The 17,410-nt window shown below is 39.1% G+C and overlaps 1 protein-coding gene and 1 long non-coding RNA gene across 5 annotated transcripts in view; one reads left to right on the top strand and one right to left on the bottom strand.

Moving 5' to 3' along the window:
* Positions 1–17,410, bottom strand: part of COL28A1 (collagen type XXVIII alpha 1 chain) — a 184,047-nt gene that overhangs the window by 103,810 nt on the left and 62,827 nt on the right. The window contains exons 16-20 of the mRNA XM_005678961.3: positions 17,300–17,368; positions 13,060–13,128; positions 10,194–10,262; positions 1,097–1,168; positions 276–344 (exon numbers count right to left, since the gene is read on the bottom strand). Of these exons, the coding sequence (XP_005679018.1) occupies positions 276–344; positions 1,097–1,168; positions 10,194–10,262; positions 13,060–13,128; positions 17,300–17,368 (348 nt within the window). The remainder of the gene's footprint in view (positions 1–275; positions 345–1,096; positions 1,169–10,193; positions 10,263–13,059; positions 13,129–17,299; positions 17,369–17,410) is intronic.
* Positions 1–17,410, top strand: part of LOC108635857 — a 177,142-nt gene that overhangs the window by 153,145 nt on the left and 6,587 nt on the right. For all 4 annotated transcript variants that reach the window (XR_001917990.1, XR_001917988.1, XR_001917986.1 and 1 more), the window contains one exon: positions 16,887–16,993. This is a non-coding gene — a long non-coding RNA (uncharacterized LOC108635857). The remainder of the gene's footprint in view (positions 1–16,886; positions 16,994–17,410) is intronic.

Raw genomic sequence — 17,410 nt, 5'->3', positions numbered from 1 at the left:
GTTTTTTAAATGTCAACTTGGCTGTTTATTAAGAAAACATGTGTTGAACTCTTCCTATAAGCTTGGTTTTGTGACAGATGTTAGGAAAATGGAGATAAATAATACATACTTGCTGTCTACCAAAGCTCAAAAGCTAGAGTCCATAATGTTAAGCCAGAAGTAAACATCTTTGACATAGCAAGAATAACATCAAGTTTCTCCTAAGTTGGCTTCTTATTATCAAGACCAGAACTCAGCAGTCTGCTTCCCTTGCTCCACCACTGTGGATTCCATACCTTGAGGCCAGGCTGTCCTTTCCCAGGTGGTCCTTCAGGGCCTCTTGCCCCCGGAAGCCCTGCTTCTCCCTAGAGAAAATGACACCAAGGTCTTAGTTGACCCTGCATAGCCAATATGAATACACCCACCTTGTCTCATCTTACAGCCGACAGAGTCTCTGCTTGGATCCTCCAGTACAGAAAAGACCTTCACTCTAGTCTCAAAATTCATTTGGAAGTTCACCAACATGAATAAATTAATATCAAACTTCAGTTTAGCTCAGAGCAGCTGAAATATCGTGAAAAAGCCCAATTTCCCAGCCAGTTGCCAAAGCAATAAGCTCACTTTCTTTTGGCTCTTCATTCACATTTGGTGGTTTGTTTTTTGAAAAAACAAGAAAGACCTTCAGCCTTACCATCTGCTGTTTTTCTCTACTTATATTGAAAAATGAGTATTTCAAATGTCAACTCAAAATATTTCAGGAAATCTTTATAATGGCCTTACTTCCTGAATACATTTACAGACTTTTCCTTTTTGGAGGGGAGGAAAAAAGCCTTTTTCTCAACGTTTAAACAACAGTGCTTTCTAGGAATCCCAAAGGGAGTAGGTCACTGGAACACCGTGGCCAAAACACCAGAGAAAAGGCAGAGGTCGTAAGATAATTGGACTTTGAATTGGTGCTCTTTTATCTGGACTAAGTGAAAAAGGAAATTTAGAGTTGTGGGATTTTATTTTCTTAAAGAGACTAAGTTTGTCTTGAATGGTTTCATTTGAGCTCTTGCAGGACCAAGATGTATGTGGTTTAACAGTTTTATTCCAATAATATGGAAAACAGTGTTACCTTCTTCCCTGCAGCTCCATCTTCTCCTGGTACTCCTGGCTGTCCTGGGAGCCCTATTGAGCCTGGCTCCCCCTGGTGGATGAGGAGAAATTTTTATTTCCCAGAAGCTCACATTTATCCTGAACTTCATTTTAAGATACTTGCAGTGGGATGCATCTTATTATAATATCTGAGAAAAGTCTAGGAGCAGGGAAATCTGAATAGTAATTAACAGTCATTAAGCTGCTTGACCTTGGGCGAGTTACTTAACATCTCTGGATCTCAGTTTTGGATTATGTTGTTTATTATCGGTTGAACTGTGACCAGCTCCCTCCCACAAAAGATGTGTTGAAGTCCTAAACCTTGGCACCAGTGAATGGACCGTATTTGGTAACAAAGTTGAGATGAAGTCATTGTTGTGGGTCCTAATCCAGTGTGACTGGTGTCCTTATAAGAGGAAAATATAATGTGAAGACAGACACGTAGGGAGAACCCCGTGTGGCAAGAGAGCCAAGATTAGAGTAACGTGGCTACAAGCCAAGGAATGCCAGGGATTGGCCACCACCGGAAGCTAAGAGGCAGAGGAAAACTGTTCCTGATAGGTTTTGGAGGAAGTGTGGCCCTGCAGACACCTTGATTTTTTACTTTTAGCCTTTAGAATTGTGAGAAAATAAATTTCTGTTATGTTAAGCCACAGAGTTTGTGGTAATTTGTGACAGCAACCCTAAAAAAGCTAATATAAAAATGAGATGGAACAATTGGGACCTAAACATTGCTTCCAATTGTAAAATTCAATTATTATACCCTCTTTGAAGTCAATTTATAATTTAAGTCCTTTAAAATGTTCTGAGAAAACACACGCTATTATGAAGCAGTATAGCGCTGTCCTTTGTTGTTCTTTAGTCGTGTCTGACTCTTTTGCAGCTGGAGTTTATGTATGTGCTTAATCACTCAGTCGTGTTCTATTCTTAGCGACCCCGTGGACTTTAGCCCACCAGGCTCCTCTGTCCATGGGATTCTCCAGGCAAGAACACTGGAGTGGGTTGCCATTTCCTCCTCCAGGGAAATGTGTCCTTACTGCATTTATTAACAGCAAAAAATATTGAAAAAATGGAAAATCATTTCAACTAAACTCAACTTTAAAAACTAGTGAAAAAAGTACAGTGAACCTAAAAGTAAGTAGTAGTGATAGTAGTATTAGTCGCTCAGTCATCTCCAACTCTTTGCAACTCTTTGTAGCCTACCAGGCCCGTCTGCCATGGAGTTCTTCAGGCAAGAATACTGAAGTGGGTGGCCATTTCCTTCTCCAAAAGTAAATAGTAGGATATAATAAAAATGAGAGAAAATCATAAACTTGCTAGCAAAAATCAAGAATAACAAAATTAAAAGGTAATAAAAACTTAAAAATACTAAGAAAATAAATAAACATCTAACTGTAATGATAAATATTTGTAAAATAAAAGGCACTAAAAAAACAGTATTAGGAATAAAAGGTAAATCTATATACATAGTAAAAATTTTGATTATAGAAAATTTCTGTGATAATCTCAAACAAATATATTGGAAACATTAATACATGGATAGTCTTCAAGAAAAATATAAATTACATAAATGACATAAGAAGGTATGGAAAAGTAATTAAGCCAATGCAATTAAATAAATTCAGGCAGTAATTGCAAGTCTGGAACTTCCTCTCCCTCCAGGATGACAGGCTTAGTTGACTTTCCAGTCAAACCTTAACAAATTTTTAAACATCTGAACAACAGATATCCCCTCTCTTGTTTCTAAAACATAGAAAAAGAGGGAACTCTATCCAATTTATTTTATGAGGCTAGTAAAACTTTGATTTAAAAAACCATACAAGTTAAAAAAAACTAAATTATAGACCCTACCTAAGAAAAAGATTCCAACTTAAAGTTCTCATGTTAATGGAAGAATGTGTGTGTGTGTGTGTGTGTGTGTGTGTGTGTGTGTTAGTTGCTCAGTCATGTCCATCTGTTTGTGACCCCATGGACGGTAGCCTCCCAGGCTCCTCTGTCCATGGATTCTCCAGGCAAGAACACTGGAGTGGGTTGCCATTCTCTTCTCCAGGGAATCTTTCCGACTCAGGGGTTGAACCCAGGTCTCCTGCATTGCCAGCGTATACTTTACCATCTAAGCTACCAGGGAAGCCTTGGAGGAATAGGAACTAGATTTAACTTCCCACCTGATGCAACGAAAAAAGCAGACAAAATATATGAAACAATGACATTCATGCTACAGTTTCCCAAGTTTACTATCTGGATAAAGTTTCCAGGCCATTGTTCAGGGAGAGAGAATCCAGGGCAAGTCCAGAAGTCTCTCTAATTTAAGGCGACAAAGGTGAGAGTCTGGGTAAGCCAAGATATCAAAAATTCACAAAATAGATTACTAGAGAGGAAGGCGCAACATGAAGAGAACTATGAAGATCTACTGAGCATCCCCCTTGAGTATTTAGGTGAATACTGTTCAGCACAGAGTGAAGAAATTACCCCAGGCCATGAAAACAACGCCTTGAAAGGATCAGAGAACTGAGGCAGGAGAGATACGGTGCCTGCTCCCAGTGGCAGGAAAAAACTTCACAGTGCTGAGGGCATAGATGAGAGCTTAAAAGAGTATTGCCTTAGTAGTGGGGGGAAAATAGCCCCAGACTAGATGCTGTTCCTGTCCTACCTAACAAATCTTAAAAGCAAGATCAGAATGCTCAAACTGTTTTCAAGTAATGTAGAAGCATCTAAGAAAAAAAGCTCAAAAATATTTATAAGAATACAAAAAATATCTAGCACCTAGAAAGGTAAAATTCACAATGTTTGGCAGCTAATCAAAAGCTATTGAGGATTCAGAAAAGCTGCAGAAACATGACACAGGGGATAGAATTTATGAATAACATTAGGACAGTTATTACACTGTACTCTGTATGTTCAAGAAACCAAAGGAAAATTAAAACTTGTTAACAGACATGATGCTTTCTAAGGCCCACTTGCCTTCACATTCCAGGATGTCTGGCTCTAGGTGAGTGATCACACCATCGTGATTATCTGGGTCATGAAGCTCTTTTTTGTACAGTTCTTCTGTGTATTCTTACCACCTCTTCTTAATATCTTCTGCTTCTGTTGGGTCCATACCATTTCTGTCCTTTATCGAGCCCATCTTTGCATGAAATGTTCCCTTGGGTGTCTCTCATTTTCTTGAAGAGATCTCTAGTCTTTCCCATTCTGTTCTTTTCCTCTATTTCTTTGCACTGATCACTGAGGAAGGCTTTCTTATCTCTCCTTGCTATTCGTTGGAACTCTGCATTCAGATGCTTATATCTTTCCTTTTCTCCTTGGCTTTTCGCTTCTCTTCTTTTCACAGCTATTTGTAAGGCCTCCTCAGACAACCATTTTGCTTTTTTGCATTTCTTTTCCATGGGGATGGTCTTGATCCCTGTCTCCTGAACAATGTCACGAACCTCCGTCCATAGTTCATCAGGCACTCTGTCTATCAGATTTAGTCCCTCAAATCTATTTCTCACTTCCACTATATAATCATAAGGGATTTGATTTAGGTCATACCTGAATGGTCTAGTGGTTTTCCCTACTTTCTTCAATTTAAGTCTGAATTTGGCAGTAAGGAGTTCATGATCTGAGCCACAGTCAGCTCCTGGTCTTGTTTTTGCTGACTGTATAGAGCTTCTCCATCTTTGGCTGCAAAGAATATAATCAATCTGATGCTTAGAAACCATCACTATGAACAAAACTAGTGGAGGTGATGGAATTCCAGTTGAGTTATTTCAAATCCTGAAAGATGATGATGTGAAAGTGCTGCACTCAATATGCCAGCAAATTTGAAAAACTCAGCAGTGGTCACAGGACTGGAAAAGGTCAGTTTTCATTCCAATCCCAAAGAAAGGCAATGCCAAAGAATGCTCAAATTACCGCACAATTGCACTCATCTCTCATGCTAGTAAAGTAATGCTCAAAATTCTCCAAGCCAGGCTTCAGCAATACGTGACCCGTGAGCTGAATAGGCATGAAAGACATTGAAGGATACAACGTGAACTTCTAGAGCTGAAAACTGCAGAGAATGAGATAAACATACACTGGATAGAATTCAAAGCAGATTAGACATCTCAGAAGAAAAGATTAGCAGATGGAAAGATACAGCAATAAACTCTACTCAAAATGAAACGGTGGCAGACAGGTTTGGGGCAGGGGGACACATGTACACCCGTGGCTGATTCCTGTCAATGTACAATAAAAACCACCACAATACTGTAATTAGCCTCCAATTAAAGTAAATTAATTAATTAGAAAAAAGAAATACAAAGAAAATGGACTGAATAAGAATAAGCAGAGCATCAGAGAACTGTGAGAAAACTTCAAGCCTTTAAATTAAGCGGGAGTTTTCTGGGTTAAAGGCTGAGGGTGGGAAATATTTCAAGAAATGTTAACCTAATATTTTCCAAATGTGATGAATTCAATAATTCATAGATCCAAGAAGAACAATGGAATTCAAACATGAGAAATATAAAGAAAATTGAATTAAGGCACATTAGAATCTCATGGCTCAAAGCCAGTGATACAGAGAAAATCCCAAAAGTAACCAGAGAAAATAGACATTATGTAGTGAAAAAGATGTATATAACAGATTTCTCATCAGAAATACTGCGAGTGAGAAGACAGTGGACCAACATTATGAAAGTACTGGGGGGAAGAAAAGAGAGACTTTCCTGGTGGTCCAGTGGCAAAGACCTGGGCTTAACTCCTGGTCAGGAAACTAGATCCCAGATGCTGCAACTAAGACCAAATAAAATAAATCAATATATAATTTTTTTTTAAGAAGTAAAAGTCATCAATATAGAATTCTCTACCCAGTGAAAATATAGACAGAATGCAGACTCTTTTGGAAACCAATTTAACAATTGCTTGAAAAGCTAAACAGATACTTATCATATGACCCAGCTATTTCACTCCTAGGTTTTTACCCCTAAAAAAGGAAAACATATGTCTATTCAAAGATATGTACATAAATATTCATAAGAGCTTTATCTATAATATTAAAAAGCTGGAGAAAACCAAATTGCCACTAAGAGGTGAATGGATGACCAAATTTCACTATCTGCATACAATGGAGTTCTATTCAGCAGTAAATAATAACAAATTATTAAATATGTTAAACATAGATTTCAAAATAACTTCCTGAGTGAAAAAAGACTGGAAAAAAGTATATAGTAAATTATGCTACTTATAGGAAATTCTAGGAAATGTGATATAATCTCTGATAACAAAAAGCAGAAATCAGTGATTATCAGATGATATGAAAGCAGATCTACAGAAAACAGATCAATAAAGATTGGAGAAATTAGGGAGAGGTAAAAGGATGATATTACAAAGAAATACATAATAATTTGGAGGGCGATAGATGCTTTTATGATTCTCAAGAACATGCGTGTATACACACACACACACACGTCAAAACTTACCAAATTGTACACTTTTATTTTATGTCAGTCATGCAATAAACAGAATTATTTAAAGTGGATGCACAAATCCTGAATAAAAGATTAATTAATTGAATTATTGTTATTAAAAATATATATCACAATCAGTTGAGTTTATCTCAAAGAATCTCAGGATGTTTCAACATCTCAAATATCTGGAAATGTAGTATTAACAAATTAAAAGAGAAAAGTAATATGATTATCTTAGTAGATGTAAAATCTGGTAAAATCCAATACTCACTTATGATTAATAAGCAAATTTTGGTACAATTGAAATAGAGAATCGCCTTAACCTAATAGTATCTGTCAAAAACCTATGCAAATGTCACATTTAAAAGTGAAACTTTAGGAGCACATCCACTTCCTTTAAATATTGCTCTGAGGATCCTAGCAGCATAAAATGGTAAAAAGTGAAATAGAAAAAGAACTGAAAAGGAATAAGCATAATTGTTTTTATTTTTAGACAATATGCCTATGTTCACAAGAATTAAAGACGCAAGAGACTTTACAATTAGAAATAAAAGGTTATATCAGATGGGTGGATACCAAAATCAATATAGCAAAATAAGACAATAATAAGACAGTACTTTCCCTATAGACACATTATAGTTAATTGAAAAGCACAAAAAAAGGAAACAATTCATAATCATAAAAATGTACCCAAGGGACCTTTTTAACTAAAAAAAGTAGATGTTTATGGATAAAATGAAAACTATTTTTGTGAAAAAGTAGAGAGTTTTACTCTGTGGTTTGAAAGACTCAATGTTTAATCTAAAGATTCAGTGCAATTTCAAAAACTCCAATGGAATATTTTGTCAAATTTGGCAAGCTATTTCTAAAATGTATATGTTAGAACCAAGAATAGCCAGGGAAGAAGATGATAGTATTTTCCCTATGGATGATAAAACATTATAAATCTATCCTAATCCAGACAGAAAGATAGTAGCACTGAGAGATATTAATAGGCAAATGGAGTGGCATAAAGAACTCAGGCACTGATATTCACACATACAGAAACTTGATACATAACACTGGAGGTATTATGAGACAGTGTGGCAATTTAATAATTGACGCGAGGATATTTGATTATCATATAGGGAAAAACAGACTCCCTACCTTGCCCTAGCCACAAAAATAAATTCCAAGTGTATTAAAGATGTAAATTTTTAAAAAGTAAAACACCACCATTTTCAAAAGAAAATATGTAAAAATATATTATGACTTTGGGGTCAAGAAATGTTTTAAAATAATATTCCAAAAACTCAAACCATAAAGGGATAGAAATACCTCAAAATCGAAAACTTCTATGCACTGAAAAGCACTCTAAGTGAAAAAGACAAGCCGTATCTTAAGCTTGGAGAGGAATACTCAGTATCCAAAAAAATGAGTATCTACAGGAGTTTATGGAGAAGGCAATGGCACCTCACTCCAGCACTCTTGCCTGGAAAATCCCATGGATGGAGGAGCCTGGTAGGCTGCAGTCCATGGGGTCACTAAGAGTCAGATACGACTGAGCGACTTTACTTTCTCTTTTCACTTTCATGCATTGGAGAAGGAAATGGCAACCCACTCCAGTGTTCTTGCCTGGAGAATCCCAGGGACGGGGGAGCCTGGTGGGCTGCTGTCTATGGGGTCACACAGAGTCGGACATGACTGAAGCGACTTAGCAGCACAGGAATTTATAAAAAAGAAAAACCGAGGTCCATTAAGCAGTCAAAAACTGTTCAGTTATTTATCAGGGAATAAGAACTGAACCAATGAGATGTATTTTTTTACACAGTTCACACTGGCAAGAATGTAGTGAAAAGGGCATTGCTATCTGTTGCTGGAAGGAGGGTAAACTGGTCCGAACACTGTACCCATTGATTATTTGGGGCAGAATTTTCACAATATGAAAATTGAAAACTTGTATACTCTGTGATCTTCCAATTCACAGCAATCTGTCATCTACTGATAGGAGAAATTTCTATCCTTACACAAGACGAAACCCAGAGAATGTTTATGGCAAATGTTATCGGCAAATGCACAAAATATAAGGCAATTTAAATGTCCATCAGTAATGAAGTATTCTCATACAGTGTAGTATCATAAAGCAATTAAACTGAGTCAAAGGCATATAAAAACACAAGACCTAAGGCTGAGTATAAATGTATTGTTGAATGATACATTATGTAAAGTTCAAGAATACAAACAAGCAATATATGGCTTATGAGTAAAATTGTGGGAAAATCACATAAACTTTGAAAGAATGATAAACACTAAATTCATGATTATGTCTGGGAAGGGAAGGGGAGACAGCAGAACTGGGGAGCACAGACAGAGACCTTCAGCTATATCCGCAATACTTCTTTAAAACATTTTAGAACACATGTGACAAAATGTTGACATCTGATAAAGCTGGGTTGTGGAATACATGGGTGTTCTTTGTTATTCTGCCTGCCCCAGTGGAGTAGCACTGTTCAATGGAGATATAAAGCAAGCCATATGTGTGATTATAGTTTTATTAATAGCCACGCTGAGGGATGACCTGGAGCGCTCCAGGGGCACCACCGAGGGTCACATGACGCACGCTCGCACACCCGCGTGGGGCGCGCAGCGCGGCAGCGGCGGCACAGCCCTCAAGACAATTCTAATTATGTATTTTACTTAATACATCTGAAACTTTGTCATTTCAACATGTACGCCATATACAAATATATTAATCATGTAGTTTACACTCATTTTTTGTACCAAGCTTTGTAATCCAGAGTGAATAGTACCTTTATAGCACCCCTTAGTTCATACCAGCCACATGTCAAGTATTCAGTAACGCCATGTGGCAGGTGCCTGCCATTTCTAGAGGGCAGTGCATTTCTAGAGGGTGTAGTACAATGAAGAGTAATTCAAAAAACAGGCAAGTTAAGTGGTAAAATCAAGGGGAACAAACAGTGTGCTTTTAAATAACTGGGTAACAATAGTGGGGTGGACATATTTTAGGTTTAGTAAATGAATTTTGAGGAAGTATCTTTTGAGCTGAGACCTAAGGATGAGAAGGAGCCAGCCGCAAAATAAGAAAAGGGAAGTAAGCTTTACTGAAATTCTACTAAACTTTTATAATATGGAAAGCAATAATGTTCTTAAAGAATCACTCGGAAAGAGGTGAAAGAGGACCTCTAATGCTAATGAATTAATAATAGAAACACAGGCATCATTAAAATAAAGTAATATTTTGGTTCTTCTTAAACCATATCAGTTAAGCATCAGACTCTCCTCTGAATAAATATTCTCCTCTGGATATAAATGAAGCTTTACATAATATGACATAAATGCCTCCAACGAGCTTAGACAGGAGAAGGCAATGACACCCCACTCCAGTACTCTTGCCTGGAAAATCCCATGGCTGGAGGAGCCTGGTAGGCTGCAGTCCATGGGGTAGCTAAGAGTCGGACACAACTGAGCGCCTTCACTTTCACTTTTCGCTTTCATGCATTGGAGAAGGAAATGGCAACCCACTCCAGTGCTCTTGCCTGGAGAATCCCAGGGGCGGGGGAGCCTGGCGGGCTGCCGTCTATGGGGTCGCACAGAGTCGGACACAACTGAAGCGACTTACCAGCAGCAGCAGCAGCTTAGACAACTCACCTTTGGACCTTGTACTCCGAGTCCCACTGGTCCTCTAGGGCCTGTAGGGCCCATCTGGCCAACTTCTCCCTAGTGAGGAAAGAGTATTTGAAGAGTATTTGACTCTAGCACCAAAATAAAAATAACATATACCTACCTTTGATCTCCTAAGAGCAAAACATATCAGCAAAATAAGATAAAACTGAGTTTCATATGCTCCATTCACATATGTGTGTCTATGCATTTATCTATTCAAATATAGATATATTTCAGGCAAATCTATGTATATATGGGCTGATTTAAAAGACAGGCTGTGTGTAATACTCAGAATTGACTTTGAGTCCCCAAGAAGGGCACGTGGAAAAGATCAGCAGTTACAATCCACAGCAGCTATAATTGACATATGAGACACCAAGATTACAGCTGATCCAAAGCAGTATCATAACCAGAGAGAACAACCTGAGCTTTCACCATTGAGCTCAAAGCAGAAATTTCAAGGACAGTAACTGTATTCTGTTGAGCTACTTCTCACAGGCGACTCTCAAAGCAATCTACTGAAAGGAAGGTACTCTCAGAGAAGTGAAGTGAAAGTCACTCAGTCGTGTCCGACTGTTTGCGACCCCATGGGCTATACAGTCCATGGGTTCTCCAGGCCAGAATACTAGAGTGGGTAGCCTTTCCCTTCTCCAGGGGATCTTCCCAACCCAGGGATTGAACTCGGGTCTGCATTGCAGGCAGATTCTTTACCAGCTGAGCCACAAGGGAAGCCACAAGGGAAACACTCAAGAGAGGTGTTTATTTAATAATGCTTAGTGATTCTTTGGAGCAACATTGAGGACAGCTGGTTAAACAGTGTCATGCTTCTCCCCAAAGGATAAATAAGGATAAATAATTTATCTTCTAAATTAGAACATAAATTGCCTCCAAGTTCATAGAAAACTTTTATTGGCTAGGTTATTTCCGATTCTGTATCTTTAAACATTTTGGCTGTTGGACCTACTGTGGGATCATTGGTGAAAATAAAAACTAGCCAACTCACAGTAACCTCTACTGATACTACTGCTTGAGTTGCTCGAATAGGGTCTCACAAGTAAAAGTAATAAAAACAACAAATTAAGATGTGTAAGTATAATCTGCCTCCTTGGTAGCCACTGGTTTCACATTTGTGGATTTGAAAGAGTCCCCATAAAATTAAGTCCCTCTGCTGAGTTTGTGATTAACCTCTCCATTCAAAACTTTATTATTCCCTTTCTTGTCTGCCCTGTTCCCATTAGGATTAAGAAGTATCTAAGAAAAGGGGGGATTGAAACTGAGCAGGACCCTGTGGACCCCGCCTGGTTCAAAAGCTCCTCCATTTCCCCTACTTCTTGTTTGTAGATAAAGACTTGAGTCTCCTGGGCCGGAGTTCCAAAGAGTAGCCACAGGCAGTTACTAATTAGGGAAGTGAAGGAATGCAGAAACAAAACAAAACAAAACCAGTGAAACAAGAAAAGTAGGGACGAAATTTCAGTGATAAAGCAGTTCCTTCTCTTTAGGCACTTTAGGTCTTAGGGACCTATGTAACAAGCTGATGGATATCTCTGAGTTGTTCTTTAAGAACTAAGATCCGCCTCCACCGCCTGCCTCTTGTTTGTAGAAGCTTAGCGTCTCTGACTCCATATTGTACCTATCGGTTCTGCTGCTTCAATTGCTGAGTCATGAGCCTCTGCTCAGGTCTGCATATAGACTTGTTAATCACTAAAGGGGTTCTGCTTGCAGATTACAGGTTATGCAAACTTACCTCACATGAGGAGATAAGAAAGTTTGAACAAAAATAATGATTGTCTTGTCAAGATTTATTGGAACATCAGGACCAGACTCAGGTCAGCTGACCAAGAACAAAATGTTATCACAACCCTCCTCGGACCCTCACTGTGGTCGTCCCTCTCTTCTTGATCTTAACCCCTTCCAGCTTCCTCCTTCCCTAGCAATAAAGAAGCTTGAATTCTATCCCAAATTAGGATGGTTCTTTAGAGCATTAGCGCACCATCTTCTCAGTTTGTTGGCTTTCTGAAAAAAGTTGGTTTTCCTCTCCCCAACGCCGTGCATCTCAACTTACTGGCCCTTCATGCAGCAAGTAGTATGAGCTTGGACTCTGCTACAGTTTAACCAACCTTGGTTGGAAAATACTCAGGAAAGAAATTCCAAAAATTTCCAAAAGCAAAACCTGAATTTGCCACGTGCCACCAACTAAATGCTTTGTAACGTTTACAATGTATTTGGTATTAGAAGTTATCTAGAGATGATTTTTAAAATACAGGGAGATAGGACTAAATTGGAGAAGGCAATGGCACCCCACTCCAGTACTCTTGCCTGGAGAATCCCATGGACAGAGGAGCCTGGTGGGCTGCAGTCCATGGGGTCACTAGGAGTTGGACACGACTGAGTGACTTCACTTTCACTTTTCGCTTTCATGCATTGGAGAAGGAAATGGCAACCCACTCCAGTGTTCTTGCCTGGAGAATCCCAGGGACGGGGGAGCCTGGTGGGCTGCGGTCTCTGGGGTCGCACAGAGTCGGACACGACTGAAGCGACTCAGCAGCAGCAGCAGCAGCAGGACTAAATTAAGGAACTAGTTCATCCTAAGATTTTGGTATGGGGAAGGGAGTGGGAATCCTAGAATCAACCTTCCAGCGGATGCCAGGGGACAAATGCGGAAGCTGCTAAGAGCATAAAGAATGCACATTACATTTTCTAAACCATCAGGAATGTCAGTAGCATTTTGCATTAAATAGAGATCTCTGATTTTGAAGTTCATCCCCTCTGCTGCCTTCCAAAAGCATTAGCCACTGACCAGAAAACAACAGTTAGAAAATAGATTAAACTCTTCTCTCATTTAGAAAGTTACCTTGGGACCAGGTGAGCCTTGTCCTGGGGGCCCTTGTGGACCAGGTGGGCCAATGGGACCTTGGAGTCCCTTTAAAATAAAATTTGAAGAATAATATTAGCGAAATTAAGAAGGAATTTAAACAAGAGAAGTTTCAAATCCTCTAAAGTAAAAGTTCAGTTCACATCCCATAGTTGATTACTTGTACTTCAATTAATACTTATTGAATGGGTGGCCGAGGCTGCTAGTGGAACCATAATATGCAATTCTACCATTTTTCCATAGTAAGAGTAATTTTAACAGGCCTGCATTTCTGCTTAGAGTAAAAACCACCTTTCCTAATCCCTGTTGCAGCGGGTATTGCTTGGATTCTGTCCAGTGGGATGTGAATGAGGGGATTTGTGCGATTTCTGGTTCACGCTAAAGGAAGGATATATCGCTCCTTCCCTGTTCCCCTCCCCCTTGCTGAAGTGAAGACACGGAGCCTGCCTATTCTGGATCAGGTGGATGGGGAAAGCACTTTTGGAATGTCAGACTGACAAGAATGAAGAAGCCAGAATCTCTGAAGACCCTAATGAACAAGGCAACACACCAGCTTGGAGTTTTAAACAGGAGAAATACAGTTTCATCTTATTAACCTATTTCACCTCTCAGTCACATACAGGCAAACCTGTACCAAGGGATATCTATCAGGATGTGAAATTGAAAATTTGACCTAGGCTCTAAGAAGCAAAAGCCTGCAAACACCAAACTGAAGAATGTTCTAATACTTGCCTCTCATTCACACTGTGGGTAGAAAAAAGAAGATATGGGATTTAATGAGGTCTTCTCCAGAGAACACAACCTCCTAAAGTGTTTTCTCTGAAGCACATGGGGAGAAGTTTGCCACATTATAGAAAGGGAACATCAGTGAAACCACTCGGAGACCTTGATTTTTGTTTTGGGAACACATTGGACCAGTGTCTGACTCATTCTGAAGAAAGCTAAACGATGCTGTGATAGCCAAGAGAGGGCTGGGCTGGGGTAAGCCTGTGCATCCAGAGTTTGTCAGGGGAAAGGCCATGCAAGTTTTTCTTCCCTGTGGACCAGATGTACTCTAGATTCCTGGAGTTGGCCTGGAACTGCTTTGATTTCTGTCCAAGAGGACCTGGAAGAATAATGGAACTCCCACTGAGAGAGTCCACATAGAGTAAATATATTCCCAGAAAAGCAGAGGCTGATGGGGAGAAACAGCTGGAGGAAGAGAGTCCTTTGTCAGTGTCCCAGGAGGGGCAGTGCAGGAACCCCACCAGGAAGAATGTCAGCATCAAACATCTGTCAAGACCAGAAGACCCAAAGCCGTCTGACAATAGACCAGCCAAGAAAGAATCTCCATGCCCTTCCCACCTGCTTCCATCCTCCCATCCTTGATTCAGCCAGGGAGGGATCAGAAGTACATTCTACCCCATGGACCACAAGCTCGCACAAAATGAATGAAGATTAAAAGGAAAATTCCTACATTGACTAAATAGTTTGTATTACACAATTAAAACTGACTTGAAATTTAGAGGTAATCCTATGTATGTTTAGTCACTCAGTCATGTCTGACTCTTTTGGGACCCCAAGGACTGTAGCCCACCAGTCTCCTCTGTCCATGGGATTTTCCAGGCAAGAATACTGGTTAGTCATTTCCTGCTTCAGGGAATCTTCCCGACCCAGGGGTCAAACCCGCAGCTCCTGCCACATCTCCTTCACTGGAGGCAGATTCTTTTATCCCTGAACCACCATGGAAGCCCCTAGAGGTGATCCTATAACCTACTGTTACCTAAAAGTGATAGGAAAGTCTGTAGCCTGATGGTATTTTTTTTTCCTGTGGTAGGAAAAAGAAAAAGCTTTCCCCACTGATAAAAAATTTAAAGGGATGATGAAAGAAAAACTAAGACTTTGTTTTATTTATCCCCCACAGGTCACGATTATGCAAATAATGGTTGCAAATACATGATAATATTATTACAAATGTGATACTATTTTCTCCAGCTAGATGATATATCTGCTTGTTCATTTTTTAAGTGCAGATACCATTCCCTTTTTCTCAGGTTGATGAAGATGAAGCATTTTGAACAATTTAAGGAAGCTAAGGTTCAGTATTTACATTGAACCATTATAAGAAGGGAATCCTTCCTGACTTTTACAACAGTCTACAAGTACCACGTGAGAATCCAAAAAATTAAAAAGATATGCACATATAGGCATGTACATATGTATATGTGGTTACTTATATTTCACTTTATTTTATAAGATATTTGAAGTAGTCAAGCCTCTAGATATTTAATGAATATCTGCAGTGGCCACTTGAGAGAGATTGTAAACATGTTGTTGGAAACAGAAGTTCCCCCAGAAACAGATGAATGGGAAAATTGATGTCTATAAGAGAAATGGGAAGATTTAACAATAACAGTAACTCAACGGGTAAGCATGTTATAGTAAGGATAAGAAGAAAAATGGGTAACCGCCTGTGCAGAGGTTAAATTTAAATAGAATATAAATCCTTTGTATTAAAAGGGTAAACAAGTTTTTTTCTCGTTCAGTTTACAAATGACATATTGCATTCAATTTCCTACCCAGTAGGAGTCAGCTCCATATGGTCACATACACCTTGAAAGGTTTTTACTCTTGAAAAAAAAAAGAGGGTGAGAAAGCAAAAGAAGTCAAAGAGGTGTGTTGGTTTTTTTTTTTTTTCTTTTCAAGCTGTAGAACAACTTCACTGAGAAACAGCATCTGAAAAGGCTTGGCTTTCTTTGAACCTCATTTTCAGCCCCACAATGGTGACTCAGCGCCAGGAACAGCACAAAACCCAGGATTTGACAGCACTGTCACTTCCAAGATCAGGAACTAGCTGAAACTACTTTGCTGAAACTAGCGAAGAAAACTACAAAGCTGGAGAATGCCTGGTGGCATAGTCAAACCATGATCCTTGTGTAGTCCAAAAACAACAGCTCTTAATTATTATCTAAATATTTATACACAGATTTATCTTGGCTTCTCCTGCACCTTAATCCTCCTGATTACTAGGACCGGTACCAAGGGGAAGGAAATAGAAAAAGGAGTAATATCCAACTTGGCTGTTGCTTGAATTAACAACAAAAAATACTCATTAATTAGCATATAATTAAAAATAAACTCAAGAGTTTATGTCAACAATGAGATTCTCAATTATCTCTTTGTTTTATCCTTCTCTCCCTATTCTAGATAAGTGTTAGTTGTTCAGTTGTGTCCAACTCAGCGACCCCATGGACTATAGCCCACCAGGTTCCTCTATCCATGAAATTCTCCAGGCAAGAATACTGGAGTGGGTAGCCATTCTGTTCTCCAGATCTTCCCAATCCAGCGATAAAACCCAGGTCTCCCACATTGCAGGCGGATTCTTTACCGTTTGAGCCACCCATTCTAGATAAAGGAAGTACTATTTGTTCACGAGGCAATGGAATAATTCAAACCAAAATCATAAATTTTAAACTTTTTGCCACTTTCTACACAAGAGGACATTCAAAATAAATTTGGATTTGTTGGTCACTTTGATTAAATGAGATTATATAGGTAGACAGTAATGTTAATTCATATTCCTTCAGTTAAACAAAATTGCCTCGCTTTTTGAAAAGTTATGATGAGAAGAATTTGGAAGAAGTTGCAGCCATGAATGTAGAGACAGCCTTACGGATCTTTCCTTTCTTCTGACCAAGAGGGACCAAGAGTCATTTAGAAACCTGCTCTGTAGTCTGCTTCTTTCAGGAACGGTGCCCCTTCAGTAAAGTGAGTGCCTCTAATGCTGGTCCTTGTTTAGGTTTGTTTTTTTTTTTTTTTTTTCCCAGATTGCTATGTGACTAGAAAATGGGAAGTACTACTTACTGGTATCAGAACAGCATGGGAATTCATCAGTCATAAAGATTCAAGGGGAAAAACAAACACAACCCACCAGGTAAATAAAATATTTAGTTTCCCTTGGGAAACTAAAAACTGCAAAACCCTTATCCTGTAAATTAGGCTTTAATGTTAACAGTCACAGCACCAAGAAACACACGATTTATTTTTTAAGTCTTTGTAAGTTCTCAAAACTAGAATCTTGTGGAACCATCTTATCCCTTCCTACATACCCATTTGGATATACCATTGCAGTTCCACTATCGAATGTACTCATAGCTGTTTGCCGGACTGGCCTTCAGTGAACACCAGGTTTAGGCCAGAATGTTCTGTATGAAAGGGAAAGAGAAAAGGCATCAATTACCTGTTCCCCTTGACTCCCAATTCCAGGGATGCCCATCAGTCCTTGGGGTCCCACAGGTCCCATATCCCCCTGTGTAGAAATAAGTCAGAAATATAACAATACAGCTAACCT

This window comes from Capra hircus, chromosome 4, assembly GCF_001704415.2.
Source record: "Capra hircus breed San Clemente chromosome 4, ASM170441v1, whole genome shotgun sequence".
Classification (NCBI taxonomy): Eukaryota; Metazoa; Chordata; class Mammalia; order Artiodactyla; family Bovidae; genus Capra; species Capra hircus.
This window is presented reverse-complemented; position numbering and strand designations above follow the sequence as displayed.